This window comes from Motacilla alba, chromosome 14, assembly GCF_015832195.1.
Source record: "Motacilla alba alba isolate MOTALB_02 chromosome 14, Motacilla_alba_V1.0_pri, whole genome shotgun sequence".
Lineage (NCBI taxonomy): Eukaryota > Metazoa > Chordata > Aves > Passeriformes > Motacillidae > Motacilla > Motacilla alba.
The window spans coordinates 14,207,300-14,233,010 of NC_052029.1; the positions used below are offsets into that span (position 1 = coordinate 14,207,300).

Here is a 25,711-nt window from a genome sequence, read left to right on the forward strand (position 1 = left end):
CCTGCCCCGTCCACTGTGACCAGCTCTGGCCAAGGTCAGCCTCTCCTGGGCTTTCCCTCCTGTTTCTGGGTGAATCACAACTTTCTCCACTTCCTTGGGGTTTAACGTTCATGCACGCTGTGCACATCTTCCCTCTGAGCCCAGCAGCAGCTCCCTGAGCAACCAACAACTGTGCAATGCTGCCTCTAATGAAAGGGAGCCTTTAGAGGGGCAAAGGCTGAGCCAGGCTGCAGTGCCCCAGCTCCCTCCTGGTGATCACCACAGCCAGGAGATGATGCTGCATCCAACCTGAGCTTTGCTTTAAGGAATGCTGCACGTGAAATACCTCATTACCCACAGCAAGACTCCAGGCCAATACCCATTAAGGAACCTGGGAGGAAAAAGGGGTTTTTCTACTCATTGGCTATGCCAAGTCATCGGCACGGATGGGGATTTAAAAGGCAGTTTTAATTATAGTAGGTAAAACCCACAGATGATCAAGCTGCAGTGTCAGAAAACCATCAGAACTGAACACTGACCCATTTGGGTTGTTTGCTGAACTTTAATCACTTTCCAAGTCTGACAGCTGCTCAAACTTAATTGCTCATTACACTTGTAAATAAAAACTGATCTCACTCTCTGATTAGCCAACCATCTTATAGTTGCCATAACAACTCCTTGTCTAATAAGTGATTTCAGATTTACCATTATTTGTACTAGCAGAAAATTTCACAAAGGTCTGAGTTCGCTCTTTTCAGCAAAATACCCTTCTAATTAAAACCACAGAAAATCAGTAGAGAAAGGGCAGCTCAAAGATAATGAAAAAAACCCAAGCTATTTACTACAACAGCTTAAATGTGAGCTCAGGATAACACAAACCCAAATACATGCTGCATCCAGCCCAACCTCTACATCCCTCTATCAATCTTATTATCACACCTATATCCCATAACAACTGCTCAGGAAAATACCAGACAGAATTCAGGAAATAACTCGGGTCACAGCGTGGAGACGGATTTCAAAACTCACTCCAGATGAAATATTCCAATAGCATTTGCATATTTTCTCTCCCAATCCTTAAATTAGGAACCAATTAACTGGTGAAATTCCTGAACACTCTCTTGATTGATTAGAGAGCTTTTTGGTGAAAACTGAGGAGTTAAGATCCTCAACAACTTATTAAAAGAGGGGAAAGTGTTGAGCCCAACAGATTGCAGTCAACAAGGTTTTGGAGGAAAAGCTACAACACAGTATCTCATCTCTGGACCATCTCAGTCCAAACCTTAGGCAGGACCTCTTGGACAAAACTACTGATTAAAGCCTCGTAGATGTTCTTAAAAAATTATCTGTACTTCAGTAAGTATTTGGTCACCAAAGCTTAAGTAAAATGCTTCCATTTAATATACAGATGTATTTATTAGACTCAGAAGACAAAGCTGTGACATATCTCTCACCTGTAGGCTCAGAATATCACAAAACTTTCCCAAATTTGCTGGCAAAGCTGCTGAAGCTTGCAATTTATTTAGTATGCTCAAGGTGGCTTTTTGTGTTTATGGGCAAAGAAAGGCAAGGTAAAATAAATGCAGAAAGCTATACCTGAGACAAAATAAAAGTTAAAAAAAAAAAAGGTCAGGAAATACCAGATTTTTTAAAAGGGACTTTCTGCATTTATTAAGCTAGGCAAAAAATGGGTTTTTTTGTTATTTGGGTCAAATAGGAAACCAGACACTCTTCTTGCAGTATCCCATGAAAATAAAGAGGATGCAACATGTTCAAGTTAACATCTCCAACATTCCTGACCACATTTGGGATGCAACAAAGTTTATCCTGCCTTAAGAACACAAACCCAATGCTCTGAAAAATTCTTGGTATTCAAACACAGTTTAAACAGCTTACAACACAAATCTGTGCCTTCACTTTGTGTATGTTTTCTTTGATCTGAATCTGAAAAAATAATTTCTTCCCAAGCTAATTTAACCCAGAGGGTTTCTGAGGTCCAGCTGGGGAACAGGCTGCCTGATTCTTAAGGAATAAGCAGGCTACAAGGTAAGCAACTTATTCAACAGGTTTCTTCTGAGTATCTCCTCATTTCTGGGTCTCCTGATGCTCCCTGAGACCACACTGAGCTGCCAGATGCTGTGAGCCAAGAGATACAGGAGCAGGGGTAAATAGTCCATACACAGCCATGCCAGGAATTGCTCAAACACAGACAGGACATGGATTTTTTTCATCCTTAATCCTTGATTTTGAAACGAGTTACTGCATTGTAGAGCCCACCTTATAATTCTGGCAGGTAGAGAACAATTGTGGAGTGGATATTTAAAGGTAAAGACAATGCTGCCAGTAATGGATTGGCTGGATTTGTTTGCATCTCCCTTTCCTGAGCTGGGAAATGTTACCTACAGCTGGAAGATGTGACTCCCTGGGTTGTAGAAAAACATGAAAGGAGCTGCTCCTAAGGGAAGCCAGACCCAGCCCTAGCAAAGCTTTTAGACCAGTATCTTGTGTGCTGAAGAATCATCCATTTTAAAAGAGCCATTTTAAATGATCGGGCAGAACCATCAACAGAATAACGACACAAATACAGAAGATAAGGCTTATCTATCCTTGGTAGGATTTTTATGCTCAGCAGCAAGTTTCTTCTACATAGCAAACTAGGAATTCCCCAGGCAGATGCAAATGAGAAGGAGGAAAACTGGTTCTGGATGATCTGGGCTGCGTTTCACAGGCTGGGTTTTTGGGTCAGTTCTGCACTTCTCAGGGCTCCCTCAACATCCTTTCTCCCTGTGCTCTGCAAACATTCATTCTCTTCTCATCTAGCCATTGTAGAGATTTTAAACCCAAAGACAGAGGATGAAATTACTTTTTGCCAGGCAGGAAACACCAGATGAAGAAGGAGGTTGCCAGGCCAGCCCTGAAGAGCCCCAGCCCTGCAGGTATCAGGCAGCACCTTCCCAGGGAAGGATCATCTCACCAGAACTTCTGCAAGAGCTGTTGTTGTCCCTCCACTGATCACTGTCACTGAGAATGCCACAAGTGCCTTCAACACCTTCAAAAATTGTTAATTAGAAACTCAACATAGTTTATGAAATCATAGGAAAGTCTGTCTACCTCAAAACTGTTCCTCACAAAGGAAAACACGGAGTAGTTTTATGGGGAAAATTGTTTTGGGTGAAATATGACATCAGTTGGAAGGGTTTGTGGGGATTTTCTGTGGTTTTTAGGCAAGCATATTTTAAATATGCAGTTTAAAAAATCTGCTGAGTTCATGAACAGAGCAGTACCAAACTGGGAACAAGCTGTCCTCACTCGCACATATAGATGGCTATTAGAAGCATATGGAATATACATTATAGTGTACCAGGCTGAAAGAGATAAAACAGCATTACCCAAAAATACATGTTATAATACCTTCATGAACCACAATCTGCTTTTGTGCCTATAAAATAAATCCAGCCTTAGTAACCCAGTATTAAATGGCATTATACTAATTACCCGGCTTCACACGTGTACGTAGTTTCTCCAAGTTGCCAGACTCATGACTCAGTATTTATTTGCTCCTTTAAAGAGCAAAGATATCCATTTTCATATTTCATGGAGATTTTCCTTACAACATAATCCATTGTCATGAAGTGAAAGCAGTTCCAAATAATCTTATAAAACTAAAAGCACTTTATCAGGCTCTTTTTGCATGACAAGCACAATTCTGAATGAGCACTGGGGGGCTGGATTTCTAAAAACTGACCAGCTGCAGGAGTACCTAGAGAAGTACTTCAGCTCTGACTAGAGAACTTCTTGTGCCCTTTTCTCTGCAGGCAAAGGCAAAATTCATCTTTTTGATGCAGCAAGAAAAGTTACTGTCACCTTGCATGGAGAAAAGCTTCCCTTAGGATAAGGGACAATGCTTCCGTGGTTGTGGGGAAATGCAAAGGACTTTTTATTTCATTATGAATTCATTTATTTCAATGAATGATGAGAGAGAAGATTCAGAGCCCAACAGCACACTGCAAAAATTATATTTTACGTGGACCACATCCTAAGATTTTTAAACACTGATTTCTAGCACTGGGGAAAGGCTTATCTATTAAAAAATTATTTCACAGCACAGCAAAGTAGTAAGTTTACTCTGAAGGGAACTTAGGGAAATTGTGGACAAGAAAGCCTGGATTAATGCCTCCCACAGGACTACCACGGGCTGCTGGCTCTAATGCATTTCTCTGTTCCTACACGTAGTCATCAACTCATTTATTTAGGAACTGTTTTTATTCTGAGAATCATAAAAATCTTAGAGATATAAGAAACCCGAAGAAAAGGCTCAAGTGCTTCTTATGGAAGGGAAAATAAAAGGTGTTTTAAACCCCTTGAAGCACTTTCCCATTAAAAAGGAAAAAAAAAAAAAAAAGAAAAAAAAGGGGGGGAACAAAACAGCAGCTCTGAAAACAGCCTGTATCCACCAAATATATTATCAATTTAACAGCCTTGAAGGAAACTGCAAGAGCTTTGATAAAAATCAATTGAAAAGCTGTCTGCCTCACTGTTGCTCCAATAAAGTGCCTCTGTATCTTTTGCTGAAACCTTGTTTTTGTAGCCTCCTTAAATCACCACACTGTTTCTCCTCCAAAAACAGACTCCAGGTGCCCCGACCAGCACTGTGCACTGAAACTTCCCTTCTGCAGCAGGCACCAGGGGTGTAAAGCAGCAGCACCTGATCCCCACTCCCAGCCACACAGGACAACTTCATTTCTACATTGTTAAATGTAGAAGGGCTTCTTCATTTCTTTGCTGTTAAAAATTAACTTTCAAGTCTCGCTGCGCTTAATTCAGGCGCTGAACTTCACTCCCTGAGGCCTTTGGCTCTGGGTCAGGCAGATTTGGGGCAGCAGAGAGAAGAGCTGAGTTCAGCAGCACACACAGCCCTGAGCAGAGCCTGACCAAAACTGACCCTGATGCCCCTGTCCAGCACCCTGTGAGGAGTCCATTTCACACCTCACTGCCCCAGGGCAGCCCTCTGCACCTGCACGAGGGGGCAGCAGCAAGGTTTGGTTTGGATTCAAACAATGAAGCTTTTGCAATGTCTCCAGAGTAAAACAAACAAACAAAAACCCCCTAAACCAGGCTTCCCTGTGTCCCCCCATGTAAGCCACATGGCCACTATCAAATAAGCAGAATGGCCAAAAAAGAGTCACCAGCGCTCCACATTCCTGTAATTCAATCAGCTTTAATCATCTAAGATGTTTTCACTAACCTGCAGCAAGGGTATTTGTTCTAATAACCTTGAATAGAGTGGTGACACTTTAAAGATGGCTCCACTGAACAAAGAAAGATAAAAAAGCAATTTATGGCAGGATGGTGAATCTCAAGGCAAATTCCCACTACTGTAAATTGCAGCTTTTTCTCTAGGCCAATCCCTCTCCACACAGCAAGCACTCTGTCAGAGCTGCTTTACTACACATCTTCCTGCTCTTCTGCTCCTCGCTGGTCAGGATGTTCTTCAAGATGGTATTTGCAGTGGTGATTGGAAAAAATAAACAGCTCTGTCACAAGAACTGGGCCAGCACCCAATGCCACAAAGGATCTTGTCAACCTCGGTGCACTTGGCAGCCTACAAAACCCATGGCACCCAATTCCACCCTCTAGACTCTCACCAGCCTTCACAAAGACCTTCTGAACAACACCTCACAAACCCTTTGGGGAGTATTGGATTCTGCTCCAAAATCCTGGGTAAGATTTTTGGTTTGTATGTAAAATGATGCTGTAAGCTCCCTCCACAGCAGCCTCCAGGTACAAAGCAGAATGGAATGAAAATGGTTTTGTTTGAGTTCAGGAATCTCTCAGGCACAGCTGCCTGCCTTCCACACAGCCCCACCACAAAACAACCACTCTTCTCAGGAGAGGACTTTGCTGGAGACACAAGGACAGCTGAGTGTGCACGGGTCCATCAAAGTATGATAGCAAAATTAGGTGAGCTTTGTAATTAGCAGCCACGGTGATGGCTTACATTGCTTCTGCCATGTCACCACGGGGAATTAAATAGAGGGTACCACATAAGCCAGTCTAAAAACCAGGCAGGTTTCAGCCATGAGGAACCTGGCTGCCATTTCAACTGGCACTTCAGATGCAGGAGACTCTATCCATCTCCATTACAAATCCTCTGAGCTCATCCCAGCATTACTTTCCCACATTAAGCAAAAGAGTTAACATAAAAAGCCTGCCTAGCTTCAGACATTATCCAGATAAAGAGGAGAAAAGAGAAAATCCCTTGTATTACCTCTCTCAGCTCTCCCCAAACCTTTTCTGACATCTTTGTTCTTTCAGACCTGGCGTTTATCTGCAGATACTGTGGAGCCCTAATTAAATCTTCTTGTGAACCTCTGCTACTTCCTGGCAGAGAACACACATTCTTGGTGTGCTGATGGACCTACAGGATTTTCTGCACTTCTCCCTTATGGTGAGTGTTAGGCCTTGCTTGAAAACATCACAACTGTGTACAACACAATATGTTGAAACAGAAATACAAAATTATTCCATTTCTTTCAAAGAATGAAGAGAAGCATAAGTGAAAATTATATTCCACAAGCTCATTGGAAAAACAAACTGTGGAAGCACTGGGCAAATAGCAGTGTCTGAGAACAAGGCATGCTTTTGTTTTACTGCTGTCTCAGAAAGGGATAACTGGCAACGATAGGAGAAGCAGAAAAATTTGTCTTCCAAAATAAAATCTGCAGTTATCTCTTCCCCCCCGGGAGTAAAGAAAAACATTCTGAAGGTGCAGCTGAATTTTGCATTAAGGGAAGCTGCACACCTAACCTTATCTGATGGAAGCAGCTCAGTGTTCAAAGCCTCCACGCTGGCAGCGAGCGCGGGGACGTGAGAGCTGTGAAAACCTTTGCACTCTGGACTTGAACAGGCTAAAAAAGCAGATTTACCACTCCTCCCTCCCTGCCCCCCAACAATTCCTCAGCTCCTTCAAACCACTGATTGATGCTAAAAGAAGCTGCCAACGAAGAGAGGAGAAGCTGCTGCCTTCCCCTCCCAGGCTGGCGGCAGAGGCCTGGCCCAGCTGGCCTGGCAGGGGTGCTCTGATGGCCAAACACAACAAAGCCACTTCACTCTAAAATCACCTTTCCCTTGAGCTGTCCTCGTTATTCTCCTCTGATTCCCGGCACTCCTCAGCCTCAGCAGCAGAAATAAACAGCCCAGATGGCTGAGGGTAAACAGCAAGCTATACATATGCTCCATATAGCCTGACAAAGAGAGCCCAGCCACGCTCAAACTCGGCGTGAGACTCAGCCAGGCGAGGGCCTCTCACCCCAACCAGGGGGTTCCCTGCACGCGGGGAAGAGGAAAGGACTGGGAAAGAGGTTTGAGGCCATGTGCTGATGCTCTGCAAAGTTTTCTCCACTATGGTTTTCAAAGACTTCCATCATTCCATAGGCTATGCGTAGCTGTTTTATGGAAGCACAGAATGGTTTGGGTGGGAAGGGACATTACAGATCATCTCACTCCACCCCTGCCATGGGCAGGGACACCTCCCACTATCCCAGGGTGTTCCAAGCCCTGTCTAACCTGGCCTGGAACACTCCCAGGCATGGGGCAGACACAGCTTCTCTGTGCCAGGGCCTCACCACCCTCACAGGGAAGGATTTCTTCCCAATATTCCATCCATCCCTAATCTCTGTTCAGTTTGAAGCCACTCTCCCTTGTGCTGTCACTCCAAACCCTCTCTCTTCATCTGTCCTGCAGGTTCCCTCCTGATAAGGGAAGGCCACAATCAGCTCACCCCAAGGCTCCTCTTTTCCAGGCTGAACAATCCCAGTTCTCCCAGCCCTCCCTGGCAGGAGACATGCTCGACTGAGCATCACCTTGGCTGTGGGACTGCCTGCCCTCCTGCGCTGCAGGAACCTGAGCCAGCCTGCTCCTTCCCACTGCAATGTCACACATCTTGAATTTCTTCAGGGCCCAACAGAGGAAAGCAGGAGGCACCGAGAGCCCACCCAGGGTGAAAACTCAGAGTCACCAAACTCTGCACAGGCGATGCCCAGGCTTTCTCCTTTCTCTTCTATGCCCCCAGCCATGGCAACCCAGACCAAAGCATGGGTAGCCACGAAAGAACACGACTGTGGGAGAGAAGGAGCAGCCACAGCAGCCCAGGGAGGCCTCGAGTGGCCAGGCAGTGAAAGCTGGCTCAGAATAACCTGCTAATGGCACCACAGCCTTACCAAAACCACAATTCAGCCTCCAGGCTGCAAAACGAGCACTTATTTGTGTCTCTAGACCACATCACCCCCCTGCCCACTCAGAGGCACGGGGAGGTTTCAGTACTTTGGGAAAGAGTGGCTCAGTGACGGGGTGGTCTGGAAGAAGGCACTCAACTTCAGGAAAAGGAGCTGGGGGATGCAACAACTTTCCTGCATCCATCTCGAGGTGGAGTCAGTCTCTTCTCACGGACAGCAGCCTTCCCCCAGACCTTCACCCTCTGATCTCTCCACACCCCCCACTAACCCCAGAGTCCCGCACTGAGGCCTCCAGCACACCCCAAACGCCCTCCAACCCCTCCAAGCCCCCAGCACCCCGGGAATCCCTGCTCCCCAGAGAGCCTCCCTCACCTCCAGCGGCCCCCGGCAGCCCCCAGAGCTCCCTCACCATCCCCAGAGCCCTCATCAACCCGCACTGATCCCCAAAACTCCCGAACACCTCCACAAAGGCCCAGAGTCCCTTACCCAGCCCACATTTCCCCCGTGGGCTGTCACAGACTCACCCCCGCCGCTCCCACAGCCCCCCACAGGCCCTCAGGGCCCCCCCAGCCCCTCACCGACCCCCGGAACCCCCCGCTGCCTCCAGCCCCGCCCGCCGGCCGAAGCCCCCGCTGTCTCCCCGGGCTCCCCCGGGCCCCTCCGCGCTCCCCAGGCCGCCGTACCGAGGCTCTGCCCCACCGGGGTGCTGAACGGGTTCCCCAGCAGAAACTCCATCTTGGGATGACAACAAACAGCGGCCCGGCACCCGCCCCTCCCGCACCGCGCCCTGAGCGACAGCCGCGCGCACCAACCACAGCGCGCTCTGGCAGCTGAGTCCCGCCTCCTTGCGTTCAATTGGATAGCTGCAGGACGCGCGGGAAAACTATTGGTTAAAGAGAGTGTCCATCACTGTCAAGAGAGAGGCCCGCCCCCGCAGTAGTCCCGCCTCTTTCCCCGCCCTCTCTTTGATGGACAGCGGGGACAATGAGACTGCCATTCCCTATTGGGCAAAGCCGGAAACTATCTGTAACATTATTTGGCAATGGGAATGTCAATCATTAGAGCCCTCGCCGCCCCGAGGGCACGATCCCAGCGCTGATTGGCTGACACGGATTTCTTGCGCTCTGATTGGTAGCTGGCCTCCCCACCCACTCCACGCCCATTGGCGGCTGAGCTGGTCACGTGCCGCCCTTAGCAACGCACCTGCGCTTCCTTAGCGACGGGAGCTGAGGCGCGGGTGGGAACCGGGAACCGGGAACGGGAACGGGAACGGGAACGGGAACCGGGAACCGGGAACGGGAACGGGAACGGGAACGGGAACGGGAACCGGGAACCGGGAATCGGGAATCGGGAACCGGGACCGGGAACCGGGAATCGGGAATCGGCAACCGGGAACCGGGAACCGAGAGTCGGGAACCGGGAACCGGGAACCGACCCAGACCCCCGGGGACCTGCGGCTGAGCGGGCTGGCGGGCCGGGATCTGGGCCTCGGTGGGTCCCGGGAGCGGGAGGCGGCGGCCCGTTCCCACCCTGCGGGCAGGGGTGGCTGGAACCGGCATTGACCCAAGAGACGCTGGACAAGGGCACATCCCTGGAGTGTCCCGGGCCAGGATGGCGCTTGGGCAGCCTGGGAAGGTGTCCCTGCCCATGGCAGGGGTGTATCAAGATGAGCTTTAAGGTCCCTCCCAAGCCAAACCATTCTGGGATTGAAGAAAGAGAGAGAGGAAGGTCAGGGATGGATCAATCCCGAGCCTGCTGCTCCTCGGTCTGTGCTGCACACAGCCACTGAGGGGTTTGGCTTGTTAGTGAAACGCCATAGTGGGAACAGAACTCTCCAAACTCTGACATTTATCATCGCTGTCCTGTGCAAAAACAAATCAGAGCTCACTCTGTAATTATAAACACCTTGCACAAGCAAAAGTTTGGAGGTTCAAGTCCTTCACAGCGATTCATTAACTCTGCACAGTTTGAAAAAGACAAATAAGTCTCATTGCCTCCGGGGCAACTTTAGGGGTATTTAAATTCCCATGAAAAATTTCTCCACTGAAAGGGTTGTCAGGCATTGGAACAGGCTGGCAAGAGAAGTTTGGATTCCCCATCCCTGGCAGTGTCCAAGGCCAGGTTGGACGGGGCTTGGAGCAGCCTGGGATTGTGGAAGATGTCCCTGCCCGTGGCAGAGGATGGAATGAGATGAGCTTTAAGGCTCCTTCCCACCCAAACTGTTCTGGGATTCTGTGATTCTGCGATTCTATAACTGCTGGAAAGTGTAGCCAGGCAGTGATTTGATTTATTTTCTTTTCTGTCCTTTCAGTCTGATTCTGTCTCACAATGAGCCAGTTTTTCAATAATATTGAGCCAAACATTATTGATGATGAAATGCTTCAGAAAGCCATTGAAGAGAAGTGTCCAGAGGACCTTGGAGATATTGCCAGAAAGGAAAGTATCAACGTGAAGGTTGTGACAGAGATACAATTCAGTTTTAAAAGTGAGTATCAGAATATATACATCGTTTTCCTCTTCTTTTGCCAGGCAGTAATAGAATAAGTGGTTAACTGGCAATTAAGCAACCATTATTAGCTTGGGTTTGTTATGTGAAAATTAACACCTGGACTTGGATTTTTGCTCATCCCTGCACAAGGAGCTTCATCAGAGGGAGCTTTTGCTGATGGGTGGCTTCAGAACTGCTTCACTTCCCACTCTCATTGTCACCGCTGCTCTCATTTAACATTTATATTGTGGTGACACCTACAGGCCACAGGCCCGTCGGGCCCCTCGGTTCCCGGCCAAATCCAGCCCTGGGCAGGCTCTGCCATGGCTGGTGGTTGTGTGAGAGCTGTTTGGGAGATTGTGGTGCTTCCAGTCCAATCTGGTGGCATTCTCTGCTCATCCATACCATTACCATGGCTCGCCTCTTACTGGCAAACCTGTGGTGAACTTGCACTCAAAAAAAAAAATGAAAACAAAGAACATTTGGCTCAATATTTGAGTATTTGGGGGAGGGGGGTAATTTCAGTTGATGATCCTTTGTGTGCTCCAGTAAAATAATGTGTGTATGAGTTGATTTTCTTAGCAAAGACTCCTTGACCTGATCCTTCATAGATTTGTTTGCAAATACAAAATCCAGAACTGTGTGAATATTTTGTGCATGCAATTCCTTGGTTTACGGTGCCCTCACTAAATAAGGATAGCAGGACAGCAGATGAAATCTTCTGGGGAGGCATTGCAGGGGAAAGAGAAATGGGAGTGAGAATATTCTGTATTTCCTGTCACCTTGGTCCTGATCCTTTGCTGTTTTGACTAACAGCCTGCCCTTGCGATTCTGTTTTTGGAGGAAACTAAATGCAGGGGTATTGATTAGCTCTAAATTGCAGCCTTCACAGAAGGAGCAGCCTCCAGCTTCCTCTCCTGTGCTGAGAACCCCGGGAGCAGGAGGGTCATTTACAAGAGCAGGAGCTGGGCACTGCCAGACTGCACATGCAGAGAAAAGCAGAGTCTCACCCCAAACCTCCTGCTTGGAGCTGGAGAGGAAAATGAAGGTCAGGGCTCCTGGCAGTGGATTCATGAAGCCACTGGAGTGCAGGGCCACAGTCAGCATCCCCTGCATGCCTCGCTGGCCCCGCTGATGAGCAGCGCGTGCTGCTGCAGGACACTGGGGTTAAGTGGGCTCTTTCATTGGAATCTCGTCCAGCCAGTGCACCTCTGAGCTCTCCAGGGCACTCAGCACACGCTGAAAATCCTTCTGGAGGCAAGACTGGACGTGTTTTCCTTGTGCAAGGCAGTGTGTCTGCTAAAACAAAGCCGGCTCACGTGAAAAGCAATTTTCTTTCCTTTTTTTTCTTTCCTGTGGCTTTAGACATCCTGAAGATTGATAATCTGTGGCCATTAGAGAATCTGACAAAGCTGCAGCTGGACAACAACGCCATTGAGAAGATAGAAGGTCTGGAGAGTCTGGTTCACCTTGTATGGCTCGGTGAGATACAGGCAGGGGAGGGTGGATGCCTCTGCAGGTGCAAAGCAATCTGAGATAAACCAGGATGTCACCTTCCTTCTCAAACACGACTGATAGGAGCTCACCCTGGGAAGGCTGTCAGCTGTCTATGTGTCTCCTTATTTGACTGTCAAATGTCAAAATGCCTGAGTATCAGAGCTGCAAACAATCCTTCACATGTTTAAAAACTGCATTGAATACATTTGGCGCGGCAGGAACAGGAAGCTGAGGTTTCAGTGTTGTTTCCAAGGTTTGTATTGTGTTTAGGGGTGACTTTCAGGAATATTTATGGAAACACCTCTGTGATTTAGAAGCCTGAATTCTGTGTTCAAAGCTGCTGCAGGCATTCCAAATCCTACAGCAGCTACATCCTTAAGGGCTGGGTGTCATCACTGTCCCAGCCTTGTGGCCTCATCTGAGTGCTTGCAGCTACACAGATGCACAGCTTAGAGCATTCCCTGGAACTGCAGCCACGTTGCTGGCTGGAATTCTAAACATATCCTCAGCACGCAGGGCTGGAGCTCCTAAGCACGTTGTGAAATGTCTAATGGCTTCTTCCACCCCATTGTCTGCCCTGTTCTGCTCCACAGGTGACTTGTGAATCACCAGCTGATGGGTGCAAGCGCAGTGTTTTGAAGCACACTCTCATATTTTTGTTTGCCCAAAGGCTGCAGTGGCTCAGCTGCTGCTGTACAAGTGTCTCAGCCACCCAAGAGACCTCATAAACTGTTTTTGGACTCTCGGCTTGCTCAGTACTAATCCTCAGGCAAATCCTGCCCTTAGTCATGGTGAGTGTAGGCGTTAGGAGAGATGTTCTGGCAGGGGAAGAGGACATTTCAATACGTGAAACAGCTAAAGTGAGCCTTTGCATAACTCCACTGGCATGGAACTGCCTTGTCTTGCTCCTGTGGGAGTGACCACAAGTGTGGCAGAGTCTGCAAGAAACGAGACAGTGCCAGATTTATCTCAGAAATTCCCCTCTAAGGGCATCTCTCCACCTCTTGTTTTGTGTTTCCCCATAAGGCAGAAGTCCCTTTCAGGCTGTGTATGTGGACTCTGCATGGACTAATTTCAGCTTTTCCTCTCATTTAAAAGTTGCACAGACAATTGCAAGGAGGAGATGGAGTAAAGGATGATTTCATGCTGAGCCTTTCCTGTGGGACCTGGACCACCCCTGAGAAAAATCTGTATATAAACTCCTACATCCAGAACTAAAGAGCAGAATCAGGGTGTTCTGCAAGAAATAATTTAATGTTTGATTCCTAAATTCTTCCCCAGACCTGTCCTTCAACAATATTGAAGTAATTGAGGGCCTGGATACTCTTGTCAAACTGCAGGACCTCAGCCTCTACAACAACAGAATATCTAAAATTGAGCACATGGACACACTGCAAGAGCTGCAGATTTTCTCCATAGGGAAGAATAACCTGACCATTCTGGAAGATGTGAGTGTTCCCTGGCTTTGCAAATATTCCCTGCTGAAGGATCAGATATTCTAAAACTGCCATTTGCCATTGTGTCCAAGCCCCTCCTTAGGTGATAAAATTCTCCTTAGGATTTCTAAGTAGTCTGAGCTATGGTTTTGGTCCTCTGGTGTTAAGTGCTTACTGCAGCCATTTTTCTTTTAGATTATTGACTCATGGGGGCCCAGTTCTGTGACTGCACTCAGCCATGGCAAAATTCCCATTGGCTCCCTTGAAAGCTAAAAAAGGAATAAATGGCTACATATGAGAAAAGGGGGGAGGCTAGGATTTATTTGGGGTTCTTTTGAGGGCATCTTACCAATTTAGGACCTGTGATTTGTGCACCCCATCTGCCTTCTCTCTCCACCCGTTGTCTAAGTACTGCCAACGTGAATTTAAGTATTTCCTTTCCCAAAACCATTAGAAACTCATAATTGACTGTCGTGTGAATTTGGCAGCAGAGCAGAATACATATTGCAACTCAACTGTAATAAAAGCAATAAATTCCAAGGCTGTGTTTCCCCAGCCAAGGGAAATACAGAGCTCTTTCCCTCTGGCACAGGTTATCTACCTCAGGAGGTTAAAAAGCTTACAGACACTGAACCTCAGTGGGAACCCTTTCTGCAGTGAAGAGCACTACAGGCTGTTTGTGGTTGCTCATCTTCCCAGCCTGGTGTACTTGGACTTCAAGCTCGTGAGAAACTCCACGGTGAGATTTCTGCATTCCCCTGATTGGGAAATCAGGCAACGGCATCTTACAGAGCCTTTGCTTTGTTGGTGTGCCAGCAATATTCCAGCACTGGGGGCAGGTTCCCTGCAGAAATCAGGCTCACAGAAACACACAGTGTTTATTCTGCTTCCACATAACAGCTGTGAACCTGTAGGCCAAATTCTGTCAAATCTGACAGAGAGGTAGAGGTGTCAGAAGCATGATGTCTTCACAGATTCTGTGAAAGTCAGCAGCTGTGTGTGGGAGAGGGGCCTGGTTCGTGTTGCCACAGAGAGGCTGCAGTGTGAGTGCAAGAGAATCTCAGAGGAAATCAGTCTGGAGACATGGAGCCAGGGGGAAGGAGCCTTGGTGGTCCTGCTGCTTACAGAGTGATTTGTTTCAGGAGCAGCCTGACAATCCAGGCAAGCAGCTGCCTGGATGCACTTCCCACTTTTGATTTCTGAGAATAAGACACTTCATCCTCACCAGTAACCTGTGGAGCTGCTTTATCATCCCAGGGCTCAAAGGAACAAAGATGGGGTTTTTTTCTTCAGGGTTTGTTGTTTTTTTAGTAACCAAAGAACATGATTAATTGTAAATTTGCTTGGCACAGAGCAGGAGCTGTACTTGGAATGTACATTGTTCTTACCATAGGGCTGGAAGGGCTTTCCAGGTCATGGAATGCAGTCCCTGCTCATCAGGGACGTCTGAGAATTGCATACTTAAATTTGTCAAGCTTCAGTTTCAAGCTAATGAGGTTCTTGCCCCTGGTACTACCTTGCCATCCACTCCTCCAAAGAATCCTCTCCTCCCTAGAAAATTTATTAACCTCACTGACTGATCAAATTGGAGCTCAAATTCTAAAAGTCAAAATAGAACTTCCTGCTAAAAGAGGGGGAAAAAAAACCTCTAAAAATGAGAAAATGGAGAGAGAAAAGCTTCCTGGGACTGAATTACCTCAGATGCATTGAATGCAGAAACAGAGCGTTATGACAGCAAAAAATGGGATGAGGATTAGATTAGAAACTTCATAAGTAGTTTAATAAAAAGCCCATGAGGAAATGGGGAGGCAGATGCCACTCTGGTGCACGTTCTAGAAAGATCAGTTGCTTACACCCTGACTCATTGAGCAACGTTGCCTAATCTAATACAAATATTTTATTTCTATTCCTCAGAAAGAAGCTGCAGCTTTAAAGTATCAAGATCTCACTAAGCCATTGGAGCAAGAGGAGGCTCAGGTCCTTGCTCTGCAGGAGGCAAAAGATGCAAAGCAGGAAGAGCTGGACTACCACCAGGTACGTTTCCTTTGGCTGGCTGTGTGTTGTCTCAGGAGAAAGAAGCACAACACATATTGACTTGTCTTCTCCCTGCTTGAAGATTTAATGAGAGGTTAACATCGACCCTGCTAAAACTAAGGCTCGGATTAATCTCTGTGATCTCTGAATCTTATCTTTTGGATGGAAACAGGAGCTGCTGTGGAATACACATGATGTGGGGGAACATAATTCTTTGGGCTGAACAATGAAACTCCAGATAGAGACCCTGCAAAGCTGAATAGTAAATCATACCCAGGGAGCTTATCAGCCTGATGTGAGATTCAGAAAATTACAGGTCTGAGGGAAATGTTAACATTTTCATGGTGAAGTGACTTTTTTTTCTCCTTCCTGCTAAGTCAAGCTTTTCATTCGTTTTATGGTTAAACTCTCCAGGACTTTTGGAGATCACTGTAGCCCTGTGACCAGGCTGAAAGCAAGACCAGGTGGAATTGTGCCTTCAGTTGCAGCCTGGCTCTGTATTCCAGGCCTCTGGAAGATCAGAGTGGCTTAAGTTTAGTGTTTAGTGCCAGGGAGGATGCTGCAACTCTTCCCTTTGTCCCTCCCTAAAGTTCACCAGGTCTTTATCTGAAAGGCTAATTAGCCTTGCAATCAGTGTTTGTGTGTGGTGATGTCTTATGGCAAGGACCACAGGTTGCCCAGAGAAGCTGTGGCTGCCCCATCCCTGAAGAGTTCCAGGACAGACTGGATGGGCCTCGGAGCAGCCTGGGAGTGTGGAAGGTTTCTCTGCCCATGGCAGACAGTGTGACTGGGTGATCTTTAATGTCCCTTCCAGCCCAAACCATTTTAGATTCGGCGATCTGATACAAGATTAAACAGTGTTTTCAATCCTTAGGCTACAGAGCTGCAGCAGCACAGCCTCTGGGATGGGTTTCACTCCAGTGGCAAGGTGCTTTCCTGGCTAGTTTGGTGCTTCTGCTGTGTTCATGTAACTGTGTCTGCACCCGTGTTCTGCTGCTGCTGAGGGGCTTAAAGGAGAGACACATCCTGAGCACTGGCAGCAGCCTGGCATCTCTGTCTTACCTATTTTGCTCTGTTTCTCTTCAAAGGCAGCCTTTGTTGAGTACCTGAATGGATCATTCCTGTTTGACAGTCTGCACGAAGGGGATGGAGAAGCTGCCAGACTGGCTGCCCTCCCTGGAGTGGGGGACCTGCTGCCACCATATCCTTCCTGGCTTTGGAATACCTACAGCTAACAGGGAATGCCTGGAGTTAAGAAGGAAGGGCATCCACAGGGACCCTTCATCTGCTGCTTTTGTCCAGAGCTGAAAGCTACATTGATCTAAGATCTGAGACAGTCTGTGTTCAGTTTTGGAACAGTACCAAAAGTTACACTACGAGGCTGTGGGACCACTGACAGCTTTAAGGCATGATATCTTGTGAAATATGAGGGCTCCAAACAAATGGTTTATATTACTGACAAGATGGCCAGCCCAGCTTGAGACATCCCATTTGTAAAACCACTCGTTTCTATCCCCAACAGGTCATGAGATCCCAGCATTTTGAATTCTCACCCTTGTAATTACCATATTCCTTTTCCTTCCCTTGAATCAAAAAGGATTTTGGTAGCCTCCTTTCCTGACCCTTCAAGAATCAAGGCTTTGTACTTTCTTTAAGTCTGGAATCCACTTAAAGTTTAAAATGAGCTGGAAGATAAATCTCTGTCTGTTAGATTGTGAGAGCACAGTCGCTAAAATCATGTTGAAATTGAAGTGGTAGGAGATAGGAACAGACTCATCAGAGTGATACAAGTCCCATATCTCACAACCTGCCAGAAGTGGCAACGGGAACTTTGCAGGCCAGCACATTTTTCTGATCATTGCTCCTACACGGGGCAGCAGAAAGCAGACACTTTTCTTTTTTTTCTTTTTTCTTTTCTCATTCAGATTAATAGAGTATTGTCAAGGCCAGTAACTTGACCTTCCTTAAAATTGCATTACACTGTTGGGGAAAAATGCATCACGGCTTAACTACAATAGACTCCAGAAACAATTCCATTGCCAAGATAATAGCAGAAGAAAAATTGACGTTATTTTTGTGATGCTACCAAGTCAGTAGTTTATTCTGTGCTCTGGCTGTGGGCTCCAGAGCTGTATTTATTAACTACACGGGCACTGTATTCACACTTGTGAAGACAGATAGGGTTGTAGGCTTCCTTCTGCTGCTGTGTCAGAAGAGTCAGATGAGTGAATGTATTTTCTTCTCTTCCTCAAGGCCTTTTCCCCCCCCTCAAGTTGCCACAGCTTTCTCCATGCCCTTAAGGCAGCAAAATCCTATGCACAAAACGTGAATGGGTGACCCAGTCCTGCCCCAGACAGAATATTTGGCAGCTCCCAGCAAGAACCACAGAGTTTACATAAAAGCAGCTCGTAGCTCTTGTTGCTCAGACTTGCAGAGGAAGAAGGAACATAACGTGTTGCTCCACTGAACAAGCAAAAGACCTTAACCCTGCTGTCACATACAAGAAGGAGTTTGTCTCAGTTTGTGAGAACCTGTATAACTATGGACTGGAAGAGTATGGAAAACGAGAAGCTGAAGTCTCCAAGTTCTACAAAAGATTCCATGAAATTCTGGCAGTCAACCAGCAAGAAAGCAAGAGAATCATCTCAGACTTTGAGAGTCGGAACCAAAGGGTAATGTTATGCTTTTGTTTGCTTGATACATGATTTCTCTACATCCTACACCATTAAAGTCACCAATATTTAAGAAAATAGAAATGCTCAACCTTCTTTTTAGTTTAAATATTTTTATAAAGTTGATTTTTAAGGCAGATAGGTAGATAGACGTTTACTGCTACTCCCCTTCTTTTTGAAGCTCCAATAACTCTTCCTTCATTGAAAAAAACAGGAAGATAAGGAAGGAAATTGCAGGGTATTCAGTTTATTTTCAAGTAATTTTCTGCTTCAGTTCATTTTCTCAACAACAGCTCAAAGGACTATAACAAAAAAAAAAAAATTAGAGAAAGTTATTTTAACGTATTTCTAGTCCTTTAAAGCAGAAACTCTCTCTTTTCATTCTGTTTGACTACAGCCACCCATTGTGGCTGCTCAGGGCGTAGCTTCTAGCTGGATCCCTTTCTAACCACGTATAATAGATGGATCATGATTTTGTTTCCACAGGAAAAAAAAAAAAATAAATAAGGGAGGGCTAAAGCCTGGTAACGCTGTCAGCTGAGAGAGCAAGGCCCTGACAAGTGACACCAGCAGAGTCACAAGCGCTGGCTCCCGCTGGAAACCAGGTCACTTTTATTTCAGTGCCTGTCACGGGCTGACAGCTGCTGAGTCACTCTGCTCCCGGGGCCTTGAGCCTTGCTGACTCACGTTGGAAATCTGCATCCAGCAGCTTTAGGAGCTGGCAGCACTAGCAGAGTCACGGAACTGCAGGACGGTTTGGGTTGGAAGGGACCTTAAAGAGCATCTCGTTCCAGCCAGAAGTTTGATTTGAATATTCAGTTAAGTTGTGCTTGAATTGTCACTGTATCTTCCATGGAAAAAACCCTAAACCAGCAAAACAAAACCCACAACAACAAAGAAACAACAATGTCTCAGTACCACACAAAATGACGACACGGACACTGCTGCTCTCCAGGTGAACAAAAAAGAGGGACCTTTATTTTCTGACTCCAACATTTATAGTTTTCCAAAAGTGACAGTGGATTGGAGGGTGACAGTGCCACCTCTCCAATGACACTGGACAGACCAAGAGTCCATCAATTCTCTCCTCCTCCATGAAAGAATGCAAAACATAAGTTATTTACAGAATTGTGTGTGAGAAAGTTTGTTATAAGAATACAAACATCAGAACGCTTAGCAAAGTCTTAAAAATCAGGGTGACACAACAACAAAAACCAAAGCTACACAGCTGAGGCCAGATTTTACCCCTTCACCTCTGTCTGACCTACAGGCTCAGCTATGGATTGGGCTGCAAGGGGTGACAAAGGGGGAATGGCCTAAAGCTAAAGGAGAGGTGCTTAGATGGGATATTAGGAAGAAATTAGATTAAATATTAGGAAGAAATCCTTCTCTGTGTGGGTGGAGAGGCCCCGGCACAGATTCCCAGAGAAGCCCCATCCCTGGAAGTGTCCAAGGGCAGGTTGGACAGGGCTTGGAGCCACCTGGGATAGTGGAAGGTGTCCCTGCCCATGGCAGGGGGTGTGACTGGATGATCCTTAAGGTCTTTCCCATCCCAAACCGTTGTGGGATTCTGTGATTCTCTATAAACAGGACACAGGGTTCAGCATGCCAGTTTTCATATAAATATTGGAGGAGTTTGTATGAAAACCAAACACAGTGTTTTAACATCATTTCCCCATCATTTAAAATTGCTGGAGGAGTTCAAAAGGCACAGAGGTCCCAGCAGACTGCAGTCTGTGAGCTGTTCTTAGGGCTGTTTGTCTGTCTGTAATCCTTTCATGTAAACTTGGGTAACCTGTGAAATCACCGAGCTCTCTGAAGTTGGTTATGGAGGATTAAAGGCCTTGAACTTTGAAGTTATTGCTCCCAGAGGTGCAGCTTGAGTGGCTCTGGAGCCTTTTGAGCCTCCTAACTTGTTTACATTAGAAAAGAAGACACCTTGCTCTCCCCTTCCCCCTTTTAAACTGCAAAGTTTGGGTAATCCACCCCATTTCCAGACGCAAGCCTTGCCAGGGTTTTTTAACAGAATTCTTTATTTCTCCCCATTCCATTCCCTCTCAGGCCCAAGTGGATTAGACATAATAAAACATATATATTTCCCTCGTTTTTAAAACAGTTGATTGTTAACTGATTTTAAACAGACTTGAAAATAACACATTCAGCACAAGAGGATTTTTTTTCTTTTTTTTTTTGATCCAAGCAAACATAAATCTTGCCTGATACAAAAGTGACATCAATACATAATTCTGAAGGGAAATAAATCCTTGCTGTAGGAGGAAGGCAGGCAATGATAGGTATTCCATATTCAGAATACTAAATCCTGACCCTGCTGGAAGTCAGTCAAGATTCTCCTTGGCAGGAAGTGGATCAGGATTTACACCTGCCTTTCTTTCTCCAAAGCAATTGTTAATTTCTTCTTCACAGCCAGCAATGTCAATAATTAAATATTGTTCCTTTTTTTCTGCTGGAAATGAAGGGAAGCATAGGAGGAGCAGTCTTCTGCTGAGTGGAGGATGAGGAAGAGTTTTCCCAATCTCCCTGCAGTAGCAAACCTCAGAACTGTTGACTACCCACTATGTAAATCTGGAGACTTCCCTGAATCATCACATTTCATTGCAGCTAATCAGCAGCAGGAACTTTTCTCACACATGTAACAAGTTAATTAAATTGCTATGGAGTGCTGAACACAAACTATAATTCATGTATCTCTGCGTTTAGAGGCTGGATGAGCTTTATCAGGCCGGGAGTGGTGAAACTGCTGATTCTAAACGAGCCCAGGGCAAGGAGGACATCCATCAGCTGTGGGATGCACTCATGACCTTGGAAGCACTGGTATCCAACGACCTGGAGGTGAGATCCAAGCTCACACCTGAGAGACCTCCCAGCCAGAACGTGGTGGGGTCGCTTCTCTGTCCCTGCAGCCCCGTGCAGCAGCTTACCCCCAAAGAGGGGGGCACAGGGCTTCCACTCAGGAAAATGTTTTGTCCCCATCTTTTTCTTTCTCTGCTCAAAGTTGATGGGAGTGAGATCAGGCCCTGGACATTGGTGCCTTACAGCAGATTTCTGTTTCTCAGAGCAGAACACAGGATGTCCATCACATCCATCCAAGCTGATTTCCCACACTTTAAAGCAGGGAATTTGTGCAGTCACTTTATAGGCCTGCACAAGCTGCTGCATAGCATGGGGTATGCATTTGGAATTCTAGAGGTGTCATTCTTTGAAGCTGATCTTTGCTATAAGATTATACACATTCCTGCTCAGCTTGCTGCATTTGCTTGCATAATAGCTGCCTTTTCCTCCCCAGACTTTTCCTCAAAAACTAGGGCAGGGCTGCTGGTGAGCATCTTTGTCCAAGGAAAAAACCCAAAGTAATCTGTTTAAAAATGAGCAGGCAGGAGCTGTGGCCTGTGTGCAGCAGTGTAGTTTTGTGAGCGTGGATGGCAGACAGCAGCAGCTCAAAATGGATCCTCACTGCATCAGGGTTGTGCCTCTTTAGTGTTTTCTGAGTTGGGCCTTACACATCTGATGGGATGAGCAGAAACATTCCTCCCTGTGTGCCCTGCTGGCTTTGCAGGATTCAGCTACCAAGACATTTCAGTGCAACACTTCACAGATTCTCCATCAGCCATTCCTGAGAGAGGGAACGGGCAGCTGCAATTTTAATTTCTGAGGACTAAACCAAGAGCTGCAGTAAAGCCCAGGCAGGGGTTGTGCTTCTGACAAGAGGCTCTTCATACAGCCAAGGACAAGGAGGCTGCAGCAGGGCAGGGGATGGGAATGCAGCCCTCTCCAGGCACTGCTTAGGTGAGGGTAACAAAGGATCCCCTGGTTTACTCCAGACACTTCAAATACTTGAGGCAGTTCAGTTTCTGACTGTGCTAATAACAGCAGTGAGTCCAAATTACAATAACTTGTAGATTCCTCCTAGACTCTCTGACTCCCTGTTATGTTTGTGCAAGTTTTCATTGTGGTATTTCCTCTTTTTCCCCCCTGTTAAGGAACTGTTACAGGATTTTAAAAGAAGCATTGATGTCATAGCATCAACATTCACTGAAAACATTCAAGGGATATATCCTTTTCACAGCAGGCTGGCCTGGACCTCCACCTCCACCTCACCTCTAAATCCAAAAATGAGCCTCCAGTATAAAAACTTTTTTTTTTTATTTTAATCGATAGAAAATATCTTTTCCCAGCCTTGAGGAATGGTCATTTAAGGTGCCTATCTTCTTTATGTGGAGACTCTGGAGAGCACAGAAAGATCTAAATTCTACTGTGCTGAAAGTCTGTAGGATTTAGGCAGCTTTCACCCTGTTGGGAATCTTCCTTTCTTCTCCATGCAGAGAAGACAAAACAGAGGGAAGATCTGGTTAGACTGTTGTCTAGGTACATTCCTGCCACAGCAGTAAATGAAATATCTACAATTCTGGTTGAATACTCTTTAAATGGTGTTCATTTTTGTATTTTTGATGTTTGCTGAAAGAAGTTATATGAGAATACTGAAATGCTGGAGTGTCAGGTCACACTGCTTTAAATCTAGAAATCTGATGAACTGGTGCAAATAATTGCAGTGCATTCAGAGCTTACCTGGAGGCCTCTTCCAATTTCCCTGGCTAGGTCCTCTCTCAGTCCTCTGTCATATTTGGCAGTAAAAATGAGACTCAGTGTGTCATTAAGAACTGAGAGTGTGTATCCTGATATCCTGGCACCACAGCAGCTTCTGGGAGCAGCCAGGCTCATTTCTGCAGAATCCCCCCGTGCAGACACTCACTCCCAGCTGCAGGAGGTCATTTAACCCCCACAGATGAGTGGTGTGCTCAGCTTTTCCCTTAACCACCTCCTGTACGTTTAGCCAGTGCCGGGACCTGGAAATTCAATACCTTAAAAAGCTGATGGAGATTGTCAAGGCCACCCTGAAGAAACTGGACCACTATGAGCTTAAAGAGGATTTTCCAGATGATCTTCGACAGGTGAGGGCACCAAAACAATTAATCTCTGTGAGAGAGTAGGCAAGAAAATGAGGCTGTAGCCTCTTCTCTGAAGGGACAGGGTTTCCAGGAGGCTCAGTGCTGCCAGAGCCACACCTGAACCACAGCATAACCTCCTTCCTAGAGGGTCCAGCTGCTTGGCTGAACTGTGGTGCCTCTGAACATCTCCACTGACTAGGACAGGGGATAACTGCACTGCAGGTTTCCCTGGGCACTGCCAGAGCTGGTGGCAGCAGCCCAGGAGAGGTGCTGAGGAAATCTCTCTCCTGCCTCCAGCACAACTCACTGCTCTGGCTGATTTCCAGGCACTCAGGCAGCATCTTTGCTGCACCCCCTCACAGCTGGTTTTGTTCAGACTCCCCCTGTTCCCTCAGCAGAATCCCAGCACTGCTCTGAATTTCTTACACCAGGGCTCTGTTTGCCTCAGTGATTTCAAAATCCCTTCCTGGAGCTCCTGAGCCCATGAGCTGATCTGGAGGCAGGACACGACACTTTAAATGGAGCCTTCCATCGAAGCCCTCGGTCTTGCTGTGCAAGCAAAGATCCCAGGAGCCTTTCCAAAAGCACCAACAAAGCTGCAGCCCTCTACTCAGCAACGCTGCTGCCCTTTTTGCCTCCGTAATTCCTTCATTTAGCGGCTAAATTACTTAAATTTGCATTAGCTGTGGTTTTGCTCTGTCCAGATTATCCCAGGCCCCTGTCACTCCAGGTAATCACGAGCTGACAGACACAAACCAGACCCCTGAGCCCCCGGGGGAGCTGCTGCTTTATGGCCTGTGCAGATGGTGGCGGTTCTGCACCGCTGCCGTGCACCCATTTTGCTTCACTGCCATCCACTCCCATGGAGAAGGGAATTCATTTACCCAACAGCTGCACTTGGCTGCAGGAGGAGACTCATTCTGGGCTAGCGAAGCCACCCTCTATTTAGAGCCACGAGGGAAGTCACCGCTTCCATTAGAAGCTGGGACTCTCCAAAAATGAAGATTTACAGCCAGTGCCAGCAGTGCAGGAATCCCTTCCAAGAGTGATTTTCCATTTCCAGGCATGCTGGAACATATACAGCCTCTCTTCCACACCAGCTGCACGCAGCCCTGCTTGCACTGATGTCCCCATTCCAGCATGTGGGGCCAAGGGTGCTGCCTCTGTTTCCCCTCCTGTGTTAGGGATAATGCCCCATTACACCGTAGCAAGGCCAAGGGGAGAGCCCTGGATTCATCCCAAAGAAAAGGGATTTGCCAGGTTGAGACAGAGGGTTTCTGAGCACTGCTGCGCTGCTCGTTCATTGTGTGCTCACCCCTCCTCTCATCTGGTCACCTCCCAGCTCTTCAAGGATAAAAACAACGTTGTCAACATCATCAACACATCCCACAGCATCCGCCTGCGGAAGATTGATAAGCGAGAGAGCGACATGCTCTCCAACACCTACCAGTGGCAGAAGTCAGTGACAGAGAAGGTAAGAGACCCTCACACTCAGGGGGATGGGGCCCTGACAGGCCTGGCCCAAGTGGCAGGGACACTCTGAGGAGAGACGCTCCCAGCTCTTTGCTGGACCTCGGCACAGATTCACTGCTTGGTTTCAATCCGTCCAGGCTTTCCAAACCGAGAGCGACAGAAACCGCGCCTGTATCGAAAAGATCGTTTGCTTCATCAACACTCTGCAGAAGGAGCTGGATAGCACAGTGACCCTGGAGCCTACACACTAGGGCTGGGCAGCTGGGGCACACAGGACAGCCCCCAGCAGGAACAGCTGCCTCTCTATGCCCAGGCTGCCTGGGACATTTCAGACCAAATGCACATTTCTTCCATCCCACCATAAACTGCAAATAAAAGCTACTTCTTGACTCTGGAAAAGCATCCAAAGCCCTGCCTCTTCCATCGCATTGGCACAAAGCCCGTGCAGACAACTCAGACCCGGTCACAAGGGGTTATGGATCAGCTGTGAGCTGATTGAACCAAATCATCGTAGCAGATCATGCCTGAAAGCTTCGGTACCTGCGAGCTCAGTGGCAGGAACCTGTGAGCTGTTGGCACGAGGCAGCAGCTCGGGAGAGGAACACTCTCTCCATCAAACCACCCCCGAGATAACAGCAGGTTTCCAGCTCAGCAAGCACAAGGCTGGCGGGGGCTCCGTATGCCTGGGAGCCTCATCCTCTCACCCCTTCTCACAATCAGCTTTCTGCAGCGTGAGCAGAGCAGCCCCCAGCCAGCAGGAAGGGAAATCAATGGTTCCACGGGAGCTCACGCGCCGCCGCCCGCGACAGCCGAGCGAGGAGCCATTAATTCCCCTCCTTGCTCGGTGACAGGCGCTGCCACGCTCGCCTGTGGGCAGCTTCTGAGGAACTCTGCTGGCCGGGGCGCTGCTGCTCCAGGCAGGCAGCAAGGAGAA

The 25,711-nt window shown here is 47.2% G+C and overlaps 2 protein-coding genes across 6 annotated transcripts in view; one reads left to right on the forward strand and one right to left on the reverse strand.

The window, feature by feature from the left end:
* Positions 1-8,985, reverse strand: part of TOM1L2 (target of myb1 like 2 membrane trafficking protein) — a 53,391-nt gene extending 44,406 nt beyond the window's left edge. For all 3 annotated transcript variants that reach the window (XM_038151828.1, XM_038151827.1, XM_038151826.1), the window contains exon 1: positions 8,897-8,985. In XM_038151828.1, the coding sequence (XP_038007756.1) occupies positions 8,897-8,948 (52 nt within the window). In that variant the 5' untranslated portion in view covers positions 8,949-8,985. The remainder of the gene's footprint in view (positions 1-8,896) is intronic.
* Positions 8,986-9,397: 412 nt separating this feature from the next.
* On the forward strand, positions 9,398-25,185 carry DRC3 (dynein regulatory complex subunit 3). 3 transcript variants are annotated; one of them, XM_038151765.1, is made up of 13 exons: positions 9,398-9,450; positions 10,525-10,698; positions 12,067-12,183; positions 13,480-13,646; positions 14,227-14,373; positions 15,549-15,668; positions 16,757-16,869; positions 18,166-18,340; positions 21,059-21,190; positions 22,339-22,409; positions 23,184-23,307; positions 24,647-24,778; positions 24,915-25,185. In XM_038151765.1, the coding sequence occupies exons 2-13, from the start codon at positions 10,542-10,544 to the stop codon at positions 25,026-25,028; spliced, it is 1,569 nt and encodes a 522-aa protein (XP_038007693.1). In that variant the 5' UTR covers positions 9,398-9,450; positions 10,525-10,541; the 3' UTR covers positions 25,029-25,185. The 3 variants fall into 3 exon arrangements, with proteins under 3 accessions (XP_038007693.1, XP_038007691.1, XP_038007694.1); XM_038151763.1 differs by lacking the exon at positions 9,398-9,450 and adding an exon at positions 9,597-9,704; XM_038151766.1 differs by lacking the exons at positions 9,398-9,450; positions 10,525-10,698; positions 12,067-12,183 and adding an exon at positions 12,198-12,451.
* Positions 25,186-25,711: the final 526 nt, after the last annotated feature.